The sequence below is a fragment of the Colias croceus genome, chromosome 29 (genome assembly GCF_905220415.1).
Source record: "Colias croceus chromosome 29, ilColCroc2.1".
NCBI lineage: Eukaryota > Metazoa > Arthropoda > Insecta > Lepidoptera > Pieridae > Colias > Colias croceus.
Window position 1 is genome coordinate 1,673,698 of NC_059565.1, and position 16,779 is coordinate 1,690,476.

At 38.5% G+C, this 16,779-nt stretch overlaps 1 protein-coding gene across 1 annotated transcript; it reads right to left on the bottom strand.

The window, feature by feature from the left end:
• On the bottom strand, window positions 1-5,595 carry LOC123704258. The gene has a single exon (XM_045652566.1). The coding sequence runs from the start codon at window positions 5,474-5,476 to the stop codon at window positions 248-250; it is 5,229 nt and encodes a 1,742-aa protein (XP_045508522.1). The 5' UTR covers window positions 5,477-5,595; the 3' UTR covers window positions 1-247.
• Between the last annotated feature and the right edge of the window lie 11,184 nt (window positions 5,596-16,779).

The window sequence follows — 16,779 nt, forward strand, 5'->3', positions numbered from 1 at the left end:
GGGGTGGATGTCAGTTCTTTACTAATAAAATAATTATATAAAGGTTGTGGATCAGTGGTCGCCTTTCCACACAAGGTCACAATACACTATACTAAGAATAGGAGAAGTTAGGGTCTGCGCGGGAAACGTTGTGTCGCGTTCGCGGTTAATCCTCGACTACCTATAACGGCTGAACGTGTAGCAGACGCGCCGGCCGTTACAGAGGGGCGCGGGAGGTGAGGCGAACCATATTGGAAAGCGTCCGCGACTAACAATAACGGCTACACGTGCGGGAGATGCGCCGGCCGTTACAGAGGGGCGCGGGAGGTGAGGCGAACCTTATTGGCAAGCGTCCGCGAGAGGCCCTTGTGGTTAAGACGCGGGCGGCTACAGGACTACGGTTTACTATATACTCCCCCTCTAGTTCAGGTGTACGCCCTCGTTCCTGGACTAGCTGCTCTTTTACCTTCTTCGGTCGTCCGCGTTTCTTGACGGGGTTAACAGGTTCCGGCGGAGTATCATCGTTACTAATGAACGGGGTTAAATCTTGAACATGGTATTTCCCTATAATCTCGTGAGGCAGCTCCATACGCGCAATGTTGTACGTCGTAGGGCTTATCTTCTTGGTGATGACGTAAGGACCATCGCGTCTCGGCATGAATTTTGCAGTGAGTGCCTTTGAACCTTTGCTCAAGAGGTGCGATTTTAGTAGCACCTTATCACCCACCTTGTATTCCATCCGCCGACGCGCCTGGTCGGCGTATTCTTTCGCCTTGTCCTGTTGCTTCTCGACTCGTTCTCTGATCGCTGACAACGAGCTGAGGAATCGTCGTAAGTAGGGTGTTATTTGTGGAACAAAGTTATCTTTGTCCAGTATGGCACGTTGGTCATGTGTTGCTTCCGAAGGTGACCGCAGCTCTCTTCCGAATGTCAGGTACGCCGGTGTTGTTCCTGTTGTACGGCACACGGCACTATTTAGAGCAAATCTGATCACCGGCAAGTTCTTGGGCCAGGTACTATGGTCTCCTTCAACCAATCGTGCTAACTGTGCCTTAAGGTCGCGGTTTTTCCTTTCTGCTGGGTTGGCTTCTGGGTGGTATAGTGGCACCAAGTTCTGTGTCACACCCAAGACTGACATACATTGACGCATGACTGCCGAAATGAACTGAACTCCGTTGTCGGATATGATCCGACGAGGCAACCCAAACCGCATGAAGAATTCTTCGATGAGGACACGTGCGCAGGCTTCAGCTGTAGCATCCTTAAGCGCGTATAGCTCTACCCATCTTGTGGCCGTGTCTTCAACGAGCAATATCCACCGTTCCCCTTCCTCTCCTTCCCGTAATGGGCCGAATAGATCTATGGCCAACACCTCGTTACGTTGATTCATGACGGGCGTCTGGAGGAGGCCTGGAGGCTTGTTATTGGTGGCCTTGTATCGTTGGCATTGAACGCAGGCTTTCACGTAGTCGGCTATTATCCTGCGCATTCCTGTGAAGAAGTATAGCTGTGATACTTTCTTGTAAGTATTGTCAATACCAGGATGCCCTGCTACTGCAGAGTCATGACATTGCTTCAAGATGTCTTGCTGTTGACCAGCTGGAACTACGAGTTGTGGTGATTCACTGTCCGAGTCGGGGTTATACCGGTACAGCACTCCTTGATCCATCATATATCCCCGCTCTGTCCATCGCTGGGCTGCGACTTCCTCGGTGGCTTCGAGCTCCTTGACAATCTTCTCCAGTTCTGGATCTGCCAGCTGTTCTTGTCTCAACACATCCGGTTTCTTCACAGGTACGTCTATTATTACAGTGCAAATGCCGCATTGATCGCGGGTTTCTCCTGTGCAGATCGGCCTACTTAATGTGTCGGCCACAACATTTGCTTTACCTGGAGTATACTGGAATTGTATATCAAACGACTGGAGTTTGAGAGCCCACCGCACTAATCGACCGGTTGGTGATTTTAGGGTCAGCAGCCAGCGGAGTGGTTGGTGATCACTTCCAATAATAACGGGTTGCCCATCGAGGTATGATCTGAAACGTTCGACTGCCCATACCACCGCTAGAGCTTCACGCTCGGTGGTAGAGTAGTTTCGTTCCGCTGAGGTAAGGAGTCGACTCGCGTACTCGATTGGTCTTTCCTCTTTTAACTCCCCCTGAAGTAAAACAGCTCCTAAAGCGTAATTACTGGCATCCGTTCGTAATATAAAAGGCCGACTAAAATCAGCTTGGGTCAAAATTGGGGCTGAAGTCAGCAACCGCTTGAGCTCATTGAACGCTTGTAATTGAGCTTCACCCCAAGTCCATGGTTGGTTCTTTCGTGTCAAACGCGTTAACGGTTCAGCCACTTGGGAAAAGTTAGGAATAAATTTCCTAAACCACGAACACGTTTGAAGGAAGGTTCTCATGTGCTTGAGATTGGCCGGCTCCTTCATTTCGAGTACCGCGCTTACTTTATCATTGTCGATGGAGACGCCTTCCTGTGTGATTATGTGTCCAAGGTACTTTACTCTCTCCCTTGCAAAAACACACTTCTCCCTATTTACATGGAGGTTATATTCAGTCAAGCGCTCGAAAACTGCCTCAAGGTCTTTGAGGTGCTGTTGGAATCCACTTGAGATTATCAGGAGGTCATCTAAATAGGCTAACAGGACTACATCCTTTAATGATGCGCAGGAGCGGAGGCGGTCGATCAGCCGCTGGAATGTGGCCGGCGCGTTCTTGAGGCCGAAAGGCATGCGCTTAAAGCGATATATGCCAAGCGGAGATATGAAGGCTGTCTTATCCCTGTCTTCTATCTGGACGCTCACTTGCCAGTACCCAGATCTGAGGTCCAGCGTGCTCATGAAGCAGTTCCTTTTTGTTGATTGCAGGAGCTCATCAATTAGTGGCATAGGGTACGTGTCCGATTTGGTAACAGCGTTCAGGCGCCTGTAATCTACACAGAACCTGACGCCCCCACGAGCCTTAGGTATCATCAACGCTGGAGCGCACCATGCGGACTCGCACTCTTCAATTATATCTTCCTGCAGCATTTTCTCAATTTCTTTTTTCATCACCTCTTTCTTCGCGGGATTCAAACGGTATGGGGGCACTGCTATCGGTGGATGTTCACCTGTATCTATACGGTGCTCCGCGAAAGGCGTAGGAGCTCCCCCTAGACGGAAAATGTGCGCGTGCTTAACGAGGATCTGGGCGAGTTCGTCTCGTTCTGCCGACTCCAGCTGAGTACCCTCGTCATCCCGGAGAACATCTGTAGAGGCACAAGTAGTGCCACGCGAAGTTGGTTCAAAAAATAGCGTATGTTTAACGCGATGATCGTTGTCAAAATACCATAATTCCTTGGAGAAATTAATAACGACACCCATAGCCCTAAGGAAATCTATACCGAGTAACGTCTCATTGTCGCCGGACTCGGGGAAAATAAGAAATGGTATTGTGATGATAACGTGTTCCAACCGCACCTGCAACGTGGTAGTGAGAACGTTCATTTCGCGTGCGTGGCCATCGGCGAGTTTAATTTTCCTCGTCGAGGGCGTGAGCGGGTGGCCTTTGCGTAGAAGGAGAGCATATAGTGTGTGACCGGCAATACAGTGTTTCGCGGCAGTATCAATTAAAGCTGTACCATTTACTCCCAAAATCTCGATTTTGAAAATGGGACGTAAGTCGCGACGCTTGACGGGCCTGTCGCCGACGCTACATGCCAACAAATCGTCATCGTTCCTAATACGCACATAATTATCATCATAACAATATATTAAATTCACATCATCAGTAAAGTTACTGTTTTTTACATCCGTTGATTTTTGCGAAAAATCTGACTTATTACAGGTTTTATAGTTTGAAAAATTTATACAATTACATTCAAAATCCGACTTAATACACTTTTGAATTGTACCGTTACATGTATGCTTACCCTTAGTGTCATTTTGAGAAAAAACAACATTTTCGGTGGTAACAAGATTTTGTGAAAAATCAGACTTATGACCTTTTACTTGAGGGCAGGTTGTTACAATATCATCGATTTTATAGTTTGAAAATTTAATACAATTACATGCAAAATCCGACTTAATACACTTTTGCATTGTACTGTTACATGTACGCTTGCCCTTAACGTCGTGCATTGAACTGTTACATGTACGCTTGCCCTTAACATCGTTACAACAAGAACACGGAACGTTGTGTGATAAATCTGAGTTACTGCCCTTTCCTTCGGGACACATGTGCGAAATCTTTACGTCATTGCCTTTGTGACAACGAATTTGTTCACAATTATTATTACATACAAAGTTAAACTTGTTACATTTTTCCCGTGTACAGGTATGAATTACGTCATCGATTTTGTGACTACGAAAATTATAACAATTTTGTACAAAATCGGTATCGGACTTTTTAAATTTCGGTATAGCTCCGTTACAAGGTGTAGGTACATTTTCAACATTATTAGCATAACAGGCACACTTGTCGTTAACGTTACATACAACATCTGTACTTTGTGTACACTTTTGGTTATTATGGGAACAGATCAGATGTGACTTGTGATTATGATTGTTGTATGTATCGTTCGTGAACAAAATGTCCGAATGACAGAACTTATTTTCATAAGGAATACCGGTCAGCTTTTCACGATTACAGTAGTCATTGTTCACTGTACCAAACGAACTATTTTGAAAATCACGATCACGCACGGGTAATTCGAGACTATAGAACTTTTCCGATTTATTTACGTAATTTACGGCACTTTCACTCGCGTTATAAGAGTTATTATTATGACTGTAAGACTCACCTCTGTCCTCTAACTTACGACACTGTTCACGTCGGTGACCGTAGCGCTTGCAGTAGGTACAGTAGGGACGTGCATGACCCGAGCCGGAGGCCGAGGTTGTCGGAGGAGCCCGAGGTGTCGCGTTCACGCCAGGCGCTCCGCGCGCTTGCGGCTGCGGCGGCGCGGGCGCGTGCAGGGCTGCGGTGGCGCGGTGCGGCGGCGGCGAACAAGAGGCCGCAGGCCGCGCGCGCATCGCGGGCGCGCCTCGTGCCTGCGGTCCGGCGGCAGCGGAGGGGGCCGGAGCGGCGCGGAAAGTACTCGCGCCGGCGGATGGCGATGGCCTCGCTGTTGATGCTCGTCGTACCTCTTCTCCCATGGAGTCTTCAATATTTCTAGCGTGTTTTAGTAACTCGGCGAATGTCGTAAACTCCTCTCTGCGGAGTCGTTTTCTTATACGAATGTTTAACAGGCCGTATATCATATCTAGTTTCACTTTTTCCGTTAAGTCACTCGGTGGCAACCTTGCCAACAAGGCGCGAGCTTTCGCCACGAACACATCTGTATTTTCTTTCCCTTGTTCGTTTTCGAACAAGTCGCGGTATATTCTGTGGGGCGGCCGTCGGTCGCCGTAAGCGCTTCTTAAGTTAAATACGACCTCGTCCCAAGTAGATATTTGATTCTTAATGCCCTGCCACCAGGTGGCCGCATCATACGTCAACAACATTGACATCCCTTTAATTGCGTTGGTATCAGCCACGTTGGCGCACTCTTTGTAGCTTTCCACTGCGTCTATGAATCCTTCTATCGATTCGTTCGGTGCGCCGCTAAATACCGCCTTGCACCGCGCAAAATTACCATATTCGGCCATTGGCGCGGGAGTCGAGGTCATTGCGCGGTTCCCAATAACACTATCTAGGATTTCTTTAATTGCTTTTGTTTGTGTTCTCTGTAAACCCTCCAGGAGCATGGACACACTCTCTTGCGAGAATGTCGCGTCAGCGCAGTGAGGGGCGGGGGGGGGTTGGGGAATGCGTGTTGCATCATCCCCCTCGTCGCCATGCTGGTACTCCTGTTGTTGTTGATGCGCGTCTTCTCTGTTTCCCTGTCTGGTACGCGTCATTATTATTAACACAACACGAATCGTTTAGCCACTAATCCACCCACTGTTGGGACGCCAGATATAGGCATAGGTCGTCCGATGAAGGGGTACGCCACTGCCAGCACTAGCAGGCAGAAATGATAACTCAGGGGTGGATGTCAGTTCTTTACTAATAAAATAATTATATAAAGGTTGTGGATCAGTGGTCGCCTTTCCACACAAGGTCACAATACACTATACTAAGAATAGGAGAAGTTAGGGTCTGCGCGGGAAACGTTGTGTCGCGTTCGCGGTTAATCCTCGACTACCTATAACGGCTGAACGTGTAGCAGACGCGCCGGCCGTTACAGAGGGGCGCGGGAGGTGAGGCGAACCATATTGGAAAGCGTCCGCGACTAACAATAACGGCTACACGTGCGGGAGATGCGCCGGCCGTTACAGAGGGGCGCGGGAGGTGAGGCGAACCTTATTGGCAAGCGTCCGCGAGAGGCCCTTGTGGTTAAGACGCGGGCGGCTACAGGACTACGGTTTACTATAATTGGGTAATTTTTGTCCATAGTCACGCCTTAGTTTTAATAATTTATGACTACAATATACACGCTTTTAATTAATTAAATTAAAATACTAATAAATTAATTATACTATAGGGACGTTATTATATTATTAACTACCGGTCCGCCCCGGCTTCGCCCGTGGTACATATTTCGCAATAAAAAGTAGTCTATGTCCTTTCTCGGGTATCAAAATATCTCTATACCAAATTTCATGCAAATTGGTTCAGTAGTTTAGGCGTGATTGAGTAACAGACAGACAGACAGAGTTACTTTCGCAATATCGCACATATTACGTAGTATGGATTATATGCATATGTAGGAAGAACTAATTAATAATTCAGAAACAAGAAAAACTCGCTCTACATAATTTTAACTTTTAATGAATCATCATAATCCATTAAAAAATATAAAACCTCCACCAATTTTTCAGAAAAAAATTTTTTTCCATAACTTTTCCAAACCTTGTCAGTTATTAAGGTCCTGATTACATATTGTACACGTATTAAAAAATATTTGTATAAAACATGTGTGACTTGTAACAATAAGTCTGTTTGTCTGTCTGACAGTATACACAGATCAACCATGATGGATTGATAGTAAAATCTATGCGTAAAAACTTGTCACAGTGTTTGTTATACTTCCGTGACGTATTGAGAGATTTAGAAATTAAACATTTTAACGGATTTTAAACGAGATTTATTCATTATATTATATTATTATTACTCTCCCCGTCCCCGTGAATATATTATATCTACTAGCTTCCCGCCGCGGCTTCGCCCGCTTTATCTAAAACCTAATAAATTATATAATACTAGCTTTCCGCCTGCGGCTTCGCCCGCGTTTTCAAAAAAACCCGCATAGTTCCCGTTCCCGTGGGATTTCCGGGATTAAACCTAGCCTATGTTACTCGTGGATAATGTAGCTTTCGAATGGTGAAAGAATTTTTATAATCGGTCCAGTAGTTTATGAGCCTATTCATTACAATCAAACAAACAAACAAAGTTTTCCTCTTTATAATATTAGTGTAGAAAACCTTCCTCTTGAATCACTCTAAAAGGGATAGAGACAGAGAAAGTTAGAAAGAAAGAAAGAAAGAAACATTTATATATAGTTACTTTGTTTTATACTACCTATGTAGTGATAATATTTTTTTCCTACATAATATACCTATTTCTAATTATTGCCTGAAAGAAATAACTGCATAAAAAATATTATAAGTAAACGTACGGAACCCAGCTTTTCATAATTTAGCTTCACTCTTGGCCATTAATAAGTCAACTATAAACAACAAGATTAATAATTGTTGTTTTTTAACCATTAACCTATAATTGAAATAAACATTTCAAATAATCGTTATTTAGCTAATTACATCTATTTAAAATTTACATTCTTATCATTCAAGTTTATCTAAATTCCATAACATTTAAAAATAAATACGTAATATGCTTATGTGTTTATTTAGTTATGTTTTTTTAATAACTACTTTAAATAAGTAATTAATAATTATGTTATTTTGGTCCAAACTGTTAAATGTATAGGTATTAGGTACCTATCTATAGGTACTAATATTATAAAGAGGTAAGGTAAAAGGTTTGTATGTATGTATGTATGTATGGTTTTCACGCAAAAAACTACTGAACCGATTACAATGAAATTTAGCACACATATAGAGGGTAACTTGGATTAACACATAGAATAGGTTTTATCCCGGAAATCCCACGGGAACGAGAACTATGCGGGTTTTCCTTTGAAAACGCGGGCGAAGCCGCGGGCGGAAAGCTAGTATATTATATTTTGGTAACAGAAGGCTTACCTACCACAGTTACCTACCTACACAGTTGGTCACTGGCCCGTGAAATAAAAACTGTTAAAAACTTAAACGGATGTGCACACTTTACAAGTTTATGTTTACTCGCGTAAAATTAAACACAAGAAAAAAAAATCGTAAAATGCATCTGCCCCATAAGCCCCAAATAAAAGAAAAAGAAAGAAGAAATTTATTAGTTTATGCATTGAGTTTGTGTTTGTATGTAACCGTCTCCTTTAACTCGATTTCGCCCCTTTTACGACCCACCCATTTACTTTTATAAATCGTCGCCTTACTCCATGACGCTGCGGTATTGCCATGACGCGACCTTGAAATTTTACTCTCAACGCGCCTAAAGAAGTTTCACTTCAAAAATTGTTAAATAATTATACCTACTTACACGTGACACAAAAGCAAACATACACAAAACCTTACAATATTAGTGTGATTAACTGATAATTTAAAATAACAAACGATAACATAGGTAACATTGTTTTAATGTCTGTTTGTGTTTGTTTAAGTGATGTTAACAAAGTGACGATTAGCTAATAACATAATAGTTATAAAAGAGTTTTTTTTTATATAACAGAGTTCCGTACTTTTTAATGATGTACGTATTATGAAATACTAGCTGTCCGCCCTTCGCCCGCGTTTCCAAAGAAAAACCCGCATAGTTCCCGTTCCCGGGGGAATTCCGGGATAAAACCTATCCTATGTGTTAATCCAAGTTACCCTCCATATGTGTGCTAAATTTCATTGTAATCGGTTCAGTAGTATTTGCGTGAAAGAGTGACAAACACACACACACATCCTGACAAACTTTCGCATTTATAATATTAGTAGGATAGGATAAAAGATGCTATGCTTATTTTATTATCGATTTTTATTTCAACTTTTATTGAAACTTAACTGGGAGAACTGCAGTAAATAATGAAAACTTTCTTTTGAATTGACTTATCATTATGTTACCGTAACAGTTTATTATAATAATATTTATATTAAATATATTTATTTCATGTAACTTGGTAAACTCAAACTCAAACTCAAACATTCATTTATTCAATTAGACTACTATTTAGTAGCATTTTCGAATCGTCATTACATAATTATTTTTAACATTTACCACCGATTCGGAAAGCAGTATCTGTGGAGAAGAACCGGCAAGAAACTCCATAATAATGTTATGTTGAAAGAAAATAAAAATAAATGACTTTTTCGTGTATTTTTGTAAAATGTGTACAGAGTCACGGGCCACAAGACCATTGTTTTTCATTATTCATATACTTAGGTATTTCATTAACCTCCTTTTTTTCCAAAGTAGGTAGTTTTATCATAGTGCCAATAAAGTACTACAATGTTCGAACCAACATTTTTGCTAATCGAAATGTACAGGCGCAGTAATTTTATTGTGTATGTTGGTTTAAATGCATGTTTCTATATTTCAAGGTATTGAATCTGTTAGTAACATTTTTTGGTCCTCTTGTTTTTGACCAAAACTAGATGATAAACTCTATTTTTAATCACTAATGCCAGGGAAATACTTGACAGATACTATTTATCCTACTAATATTATAAATGCGAAAGTTTGTATGGATGTATGGATGTTTGTTACTCTTTCACGTAAAAACTACAGAACCGATTACAATAAAATTTAGCACACATATAGAGGGTAACTTAGATTAATACATAGGATAGTTTTTATCCCGGAAATCTCACGGGAACGGGAACTATGCGGGTTTTCCTTTGCAAACGCGGGTGAAGCCGCGGGCGGATATCTAGTGTAATTATAATTTATACCTACCTATTTAAAAATGTAGAGTGTAATAAGTATATTTGAAATTATATTATTAACAATTAACTATTATTTATGACAGACTAGTTCACTAGTGTACCGCTCGCGGCTTCACCCCCTTTGTAATAAATTATAAACTAAAACCTTCCTCTTGAATCACTCTACTTAAAAAAACGCATCAAAATCCGTTGCGTAGATTTAAAGATTTATACATACACAGGGACATAGGGACAAGGAAAGCGACTTTATTTTTCTAATTTTATACTACCTATGTTGTAGTGATACTTTACTAGAATATTACTCAACAATATACAAACATACACATACGAAATCGGTTAAATATTATGGTTCAAAGTCGAGCACAATTAAATACTAAGATTCTGTAATATTTTCATCATGTGTACCTATTTGTGTTTCTTATCAAAAAGATTATCTATTGTAAAGTTAATGTAATGATAAAATTACACACAGATAAAGTGTTATTTTTATACAAACTATCATTTAAAGCAAAAAAGGAAAAAAAAAGATTATTGGGATATCTGTAAGAAAATACCCAACCAGTAACCAATGTTGACCAATGTAACAAACAGTTTTGGATTTTTTCGTTTTATTTTTAAAAAGTTATTAATGTCATTTTACTTAATAGGTACCTATAGTACTTTCGATATGAATTTAAAGTTTTTTGATATCTGTAATAGTTACGGAATAATCGACACACACTTAAGTCTTAACGATTACACCCTGTATATTACTAACTAGCTGCGCTTCGCGGTATCACCCGCGTGGCTCCGCTCCTGATGGTCTTAGGTTAATGATAATATATAGCGTAGTCTTCCTCGATAAATGGGCTATCTAACACCGAAATAATTTTTCAAATCGGACATTTAGTTCCTGAGATTAGCGCGATCAAACAAACAAACAGACTCTTCAGCTTTATAATATTATAAGTATAGATTAAAAAACTTATTATGTACACTTCTTTACTTCAACTCTATTTTATTTTACTAGTCTGTGAAGTTCTCTATCTAGGACATAAATAATTGCGACAGACTATTTATTTATTTTTTAAATTTCAGGAATAATTCGTCAGAGAAGTAAGAAAAGGGAAGAAGAAACAGAACAGAACATCCAGAAGATACTACTTACATGACATTTGCCCTGGACAATCTCAACTCCTTCTTCATAGACCGCCGCCATCTTCTATTTTTTTCACTAAAACTCTTATAGAGTGGCCCTTGAAACTTTTCAACAATTGACCCTTTTCTTACCACGCATATTGAACTACGTAGTTCCTTATTAAAATTATCTGTACCAGTGTTTATTTCATTATTAGAATCTTCTGTTTCTCTTGTTTTAATATCTTCATTCTCTTTTATTTCACCATCTTCGTTTGAACAGAAAGCGTCGTTGGTGAATCCTTGATTTGCCGCCATTTCTGAAAGATTTTTTTAGAGTTTAATATTTGAGTGATAAATTACTTTTACATTAATTAAGATACTAGCTGCGCTTTGTGGTTTCACCCTCGTGGCTCCGCTCCTGTTGGTATATTATAGTCTGCCATCCTCGATAAATGCTAACGAACACAGAAAGAATTTTTCAAATCGGACCAGTGGTTCCAGAGATTTGCGCGTTCAAACAAATAAACAAACTCTTCAGCTTTATAATATAAAGTACCTATAGATTAATTAGCCGTTGATTTATCATAACACAGTATAAAACAAATCAAAATCGCTTCCCGCGATCGGTGTGTCTGTACCTATGCTTAAATCTATAAAATTAGTAATTACGCAACAGATTTTGATGGGATTTTTATAATAGATAGAGTATATATTTTTTTTAATTTAAGACCAATTGGAAGCCGCGGGCGATTAGCTAGTGGATAATATATAATAACTACTGAACCAATTGAGATGAAATTTTTATATGTAAATAAGTACTTACATGCTATCAAAATGTAAGGTAAATATAACTACAGTAGTATTTTATTTTTACTATCTACTTATATAATCATATGTATGATTTAAAATGAATTTCGAAATATACAATTCAAGGGTCGTGTCTTATCTGTTTTAGTAAAATTTCTAATCAAGACAGTTATCATTTTTTTAATCATTGTTTTAATAATTAATATATGCAACTAGAACAATTCAGAATTTGATACGATTATTTATTGTTTAAAACTAGCTTTTCTTCTGGATTTGATCATAATTCAAAAAAAGTAAAGTCCCATGTCCCCTCGTGGGGTAAGGGGCAGATGCATTATACATCTGTTTCACTGATCGGTTTTCATTAGGTGATAATTCTGTGTCCTGCCAGAACGAGACAATTTTTTTCTTCGTCTCCACCGGGAATCGAACCCAGGACCATAATTCTAATAAACAGATACTTGATTGTCTCAAAAATTAATCTAAAATTAATAAAATTGCTCGTCTGATTTTCCTGATACTACAAAAAAAGTTCGTGTTTTTTTTTTTGTTAACCATTATTCTACGAATTAATTAACTGTATTATTTTTCAAGACAGCACCTATCCTTATGTTAAAATTTATTGAAATTGGTTCAACGGTTTAACACTGTGATGTGAACGTACCTCATTTAGCTTACTAGAGTTACTTATATTTGCTTAGAGTAATAATTACTTGTACGTGCATGATTTAAAAACTTGCTGGATCTTGTATTATAGACTAGCTGAGCTCTGCGGTTTTACCCGCAGTGCTCCACTCCTGTTGGTCTTAGCGTGATAATATATAGCCTATAGCCTTCCTCGATCAATGGGCTATCTAACACCGATATAATTTTTCAAATCGGACCAGTAGTCCCTGAGATTAGCGCGTTCAAACAAACAAACTCTTCAGCTTTGTAATATTATAAATGCGTATGCGTGTGTTTACATTACACGCAAATACTACTGAACAGATTACAATGAAACTTAGCACACATTAAATCTTACAATAAGAAAGTTTTCGGTGCGTTACATGTAGATGCTCTACAGTAGAGTCTATATACAATGAATGTATTATAAGGAATTAACGAACATTTTCAATGTAGGTATAGTGAAATAATATATTTGAGTATGTTACTTTGATGTTTACCTATGATAATATCTAAGTTTTAATAAAAATTTTTCAGACTCAGTATTTTTCTAGCTCAAAGATTAAAAACCTATGTAAGTATGTTGAATTTTTTACAGTAATTATACATACATACGTATTAGTATTTAGATGTGTATTTAAAAATAATGCTTATAAATAGTTTAAATTAAAATATCACCACATCACTACTTAGTATAAAACAAAGTCACTTTCTCTGTCCCTATGTCCCTTTGTATGCTTAAATCTTTAAAACTACGCAACGGATTTTGATGCGGTTTTTTTTAATAGATAGAGTGATTCAAGGGGAAGGTTTTAGTATATAATTTATTAGGTTTTAGACAAAGCGGGCGAAGCCGCGGGCGGTAAGCTAGTATATAATAAAATTGTGACAGAGTACCGGCTCTACATGTCATAAATAAATTGAATTAAAATCAAAATTTTGTTTAAGAAACACAAGAGGAGTCAAAAAGCATTTGCTTGTATGTCCGTAAGTCTGTATAATGTAATATAAGTATGTATTATTTTACAAGCTGTGTTGTGCGGTTTTACCTGGTCTCAGCGTGATGATATACAGGGTGTTGTAAAACACCGGCAACCTCGCAGGACAAGATAGCTAACATCATAAGCAACAACATTTGTTCTACGACTTTTGATAATTTGTTAGATTTTATTTTCATTCAAAAATAAATATTCATTTAATTTTCCGTTTGAATATTATAAACTCTACACCTCCCAAAAATTACGTAAACAAGAAGCGAACGAGAGGGGCAAGGGGGTGTTGCGTCGTCCATCCGATAATGAATAGAACATACACAAATGAACATAGACAAATATTAGGAGAGTACAATAAAAGTTTAAAAAATCATTTAAAAATAATTAGGTATTGCGTTATGCCAAAAGTCGTAGAACAAATGTTGTTACTTATGATGTTAGCTATCTTGACCTGCGAGGTTGCTGGTGTTTTACAAGTAACCCTGTACTTATAGATTATAGCCTTTAGCTTCCCTCGATAAATGGGCTATCTAACACCTAAAGAATTTTCTAAATCCGACCAGTAGTTTCCGAGATTAGTGCGTTCAAACAAACAAAACGCGTTTAAACAAATAAAAGTATTTTGTTATTTTTCACTAGCTAATAATATACGTTATTAACTGACTTCAAAAAAGGAGTATGTAGATTATGTATTGCTTCCTAGAGAGTAGAGACCATCACATCTACCAATGAGACTTCTTTAACTCCAAACAAAAATTTTCCCCGGAAAATTGTAACGCACATCTTTTTACGCATATATTATTTACTAGTGGTCCGCCCCGGCTCGCCCGTGGTACATGTTTCGCAATAAAAGGTAGCCTATGTCCTTTCTCCGGTATGAAAATATCTCCATACCAAATTTCATGCAAATTGGTTCAGTAGTTTAGGCGTGAGCAAATTGGTTCAGTAGGTAGTTTAGGCGTGATTGAGTAACAGACAGACAGACAGAGTTACTTTCGCATTTATAATATTATAGTATGGATTATCTCAATTTCCTAATAAAAATAACCTCCTATATATACTGACTACGTAATTAATTACGTACCTGAAAACACCTGAAAATATTCACAAAACAAAAAAATTAAATTTCAAAAACAAAATGGCACCCGAAGCCGATCACAATAGCTCTTGAACTGCCACGGTTTATATTATAAATTTAGCGATTGTTTAAGCAATGCGTTTATTATTGTTATACAAAAACCTCGTACGACTTGTATTCATTTTAAATATCATTTACTAGCTTACCGCCCGCGGCTTCGCCCGCTTTGTCTAAAACCTAATAAATTATATACTAAAACCTTCCTCTTGAATCTCTCTATCTATTAAAAAAAACCCGCATCAAAATCCGTTGCGTAGTTTTAAAGATTTAAGCATACAAAGGGACAGAGTCAGCGACTTTGTTTTATACTAGGTATGTAGTGATTTTTAAATCGGTTTTAATAAATCATCATGCTCTATTTTCACTAGAACAAATTCGGAAAGTTATAGGAGACTAAACTGTGAGAATTGACTCAATAGTCAATAAAAACATCAATAAATTATTTATTTTTAAACTAACCACTTGCATATAGATGGCTTATCGCTTGGTATCTTAAGATATTGAAGGTGTGTTATGGCTCATAGGATTTGTATGGCGAGCGATAATCGGAAATATGCTCTAAGATAATTTATTTTTATATTATCTTCACCGTGTGTGATGCGCTTAACTATTTGTTGATCGACTTTCACGTAAAAACTAGTGAACAGATTTTGATGAAACTTTTTTTGCTCTATAACTAGTTAGTTACAAAGTAGTGTGTTTTTGCGATAATGCTTGACAAAATATTACCTACATATTTAACAATTTAATTTTAATTTAAATGGCGCGCGCTGTCGAAGTCGTGGGCATAGTTTAATCAACAGATAAAAAGCTAAACTATTTATTTTATGTATCATGAGTTAATGTTTATTTATTAATTACTAGCTGCTCGTCCTGGCTCGTCTCGACTCGGCTCTCTCGTCTGCTCGGCTGGTCCGGGTAGTTTAACATTTTTTACAGTTATTACTTACTAGCTGTGCTCTGCGGTTTTACCCGCAGTGCTTCGCTCATGTTGGTCTTAGCGAGATTATATATAGCCTATAGCCTAATCTTAGGAACTACTGATCCGATATGAAACATTATTTCGGTGTTGGATAGCCCATTTAACGAGGAAGACTATAATATATCATCACGCTGCAGCTGAGACCAACAGTTGCGCGGAGCAGGTGAAACCGCGGGCACAGCTAGTTAAAAACATAAAATGAAAAAAAAAACAAGGGTATATAATAGTATTATATAATTTAATATATAAAAATGAATCGCAAAATGTGTCAATTGGTAAGCGCATAACTCGAGAACGGCTGAACCGATTTCGATAATTCTTTTTTTATTATATTCCTTGAAGTACGAGGATGGTTTTAATAAATCATCATGCTCTATTTTCACTAGAACAAATTCGGAAAGTTATAGGAGACTAAACTGTGAGAATTGACTCAATAGTCAATAAAAACATCAATAAATTATTTATTTTTAAACTAACCACTTGCATATAGATGGCTTATCGCTTGGTATCTTAAGATATTGAAGGTGTGTTATGGCTCATAGGATTTGTATGGCGAGCGATAATCGGAAATATGCTCTAAGATAATTTATTTTTATATTATCTTCACCGTGTGTGATGCGCTTAACTATTTGTTGATCGACTTTCACGTAAAAACTAGTGAACAGATTTTGATGAAACTTTTTTTGCTCTATAACTAGTTAGTTACAAAGTAGTGTGTTTTTGCGATAATGCTTGACAAAATATTACCTACATATTTAACAATTTAATTTTAATTTAAATGGCGCGCGCTGTCGAAGTCGTGGGCATAGTTTAATCAACAGATAAAAAGCTAAACTATTTATTTTATGTATCATGAGTTAATGTTTATTTATTAATTACTAGCTGCTCGTCCTGGCTCGTCTCGACTCGGCTCTCTCGTCTGCTCGGCTGGTCCGGGTAGTTTAACATTTTTTACAGTTATTACTTACTAGCTGTGCTCTGCGGTTTTACCCGCAGTGCTTCGCTCATGTTGGTCTTAGCGAGATTATATATAGCCTATAGCCTAATCTTAGGAACTACTGATCCGATATGAAACATT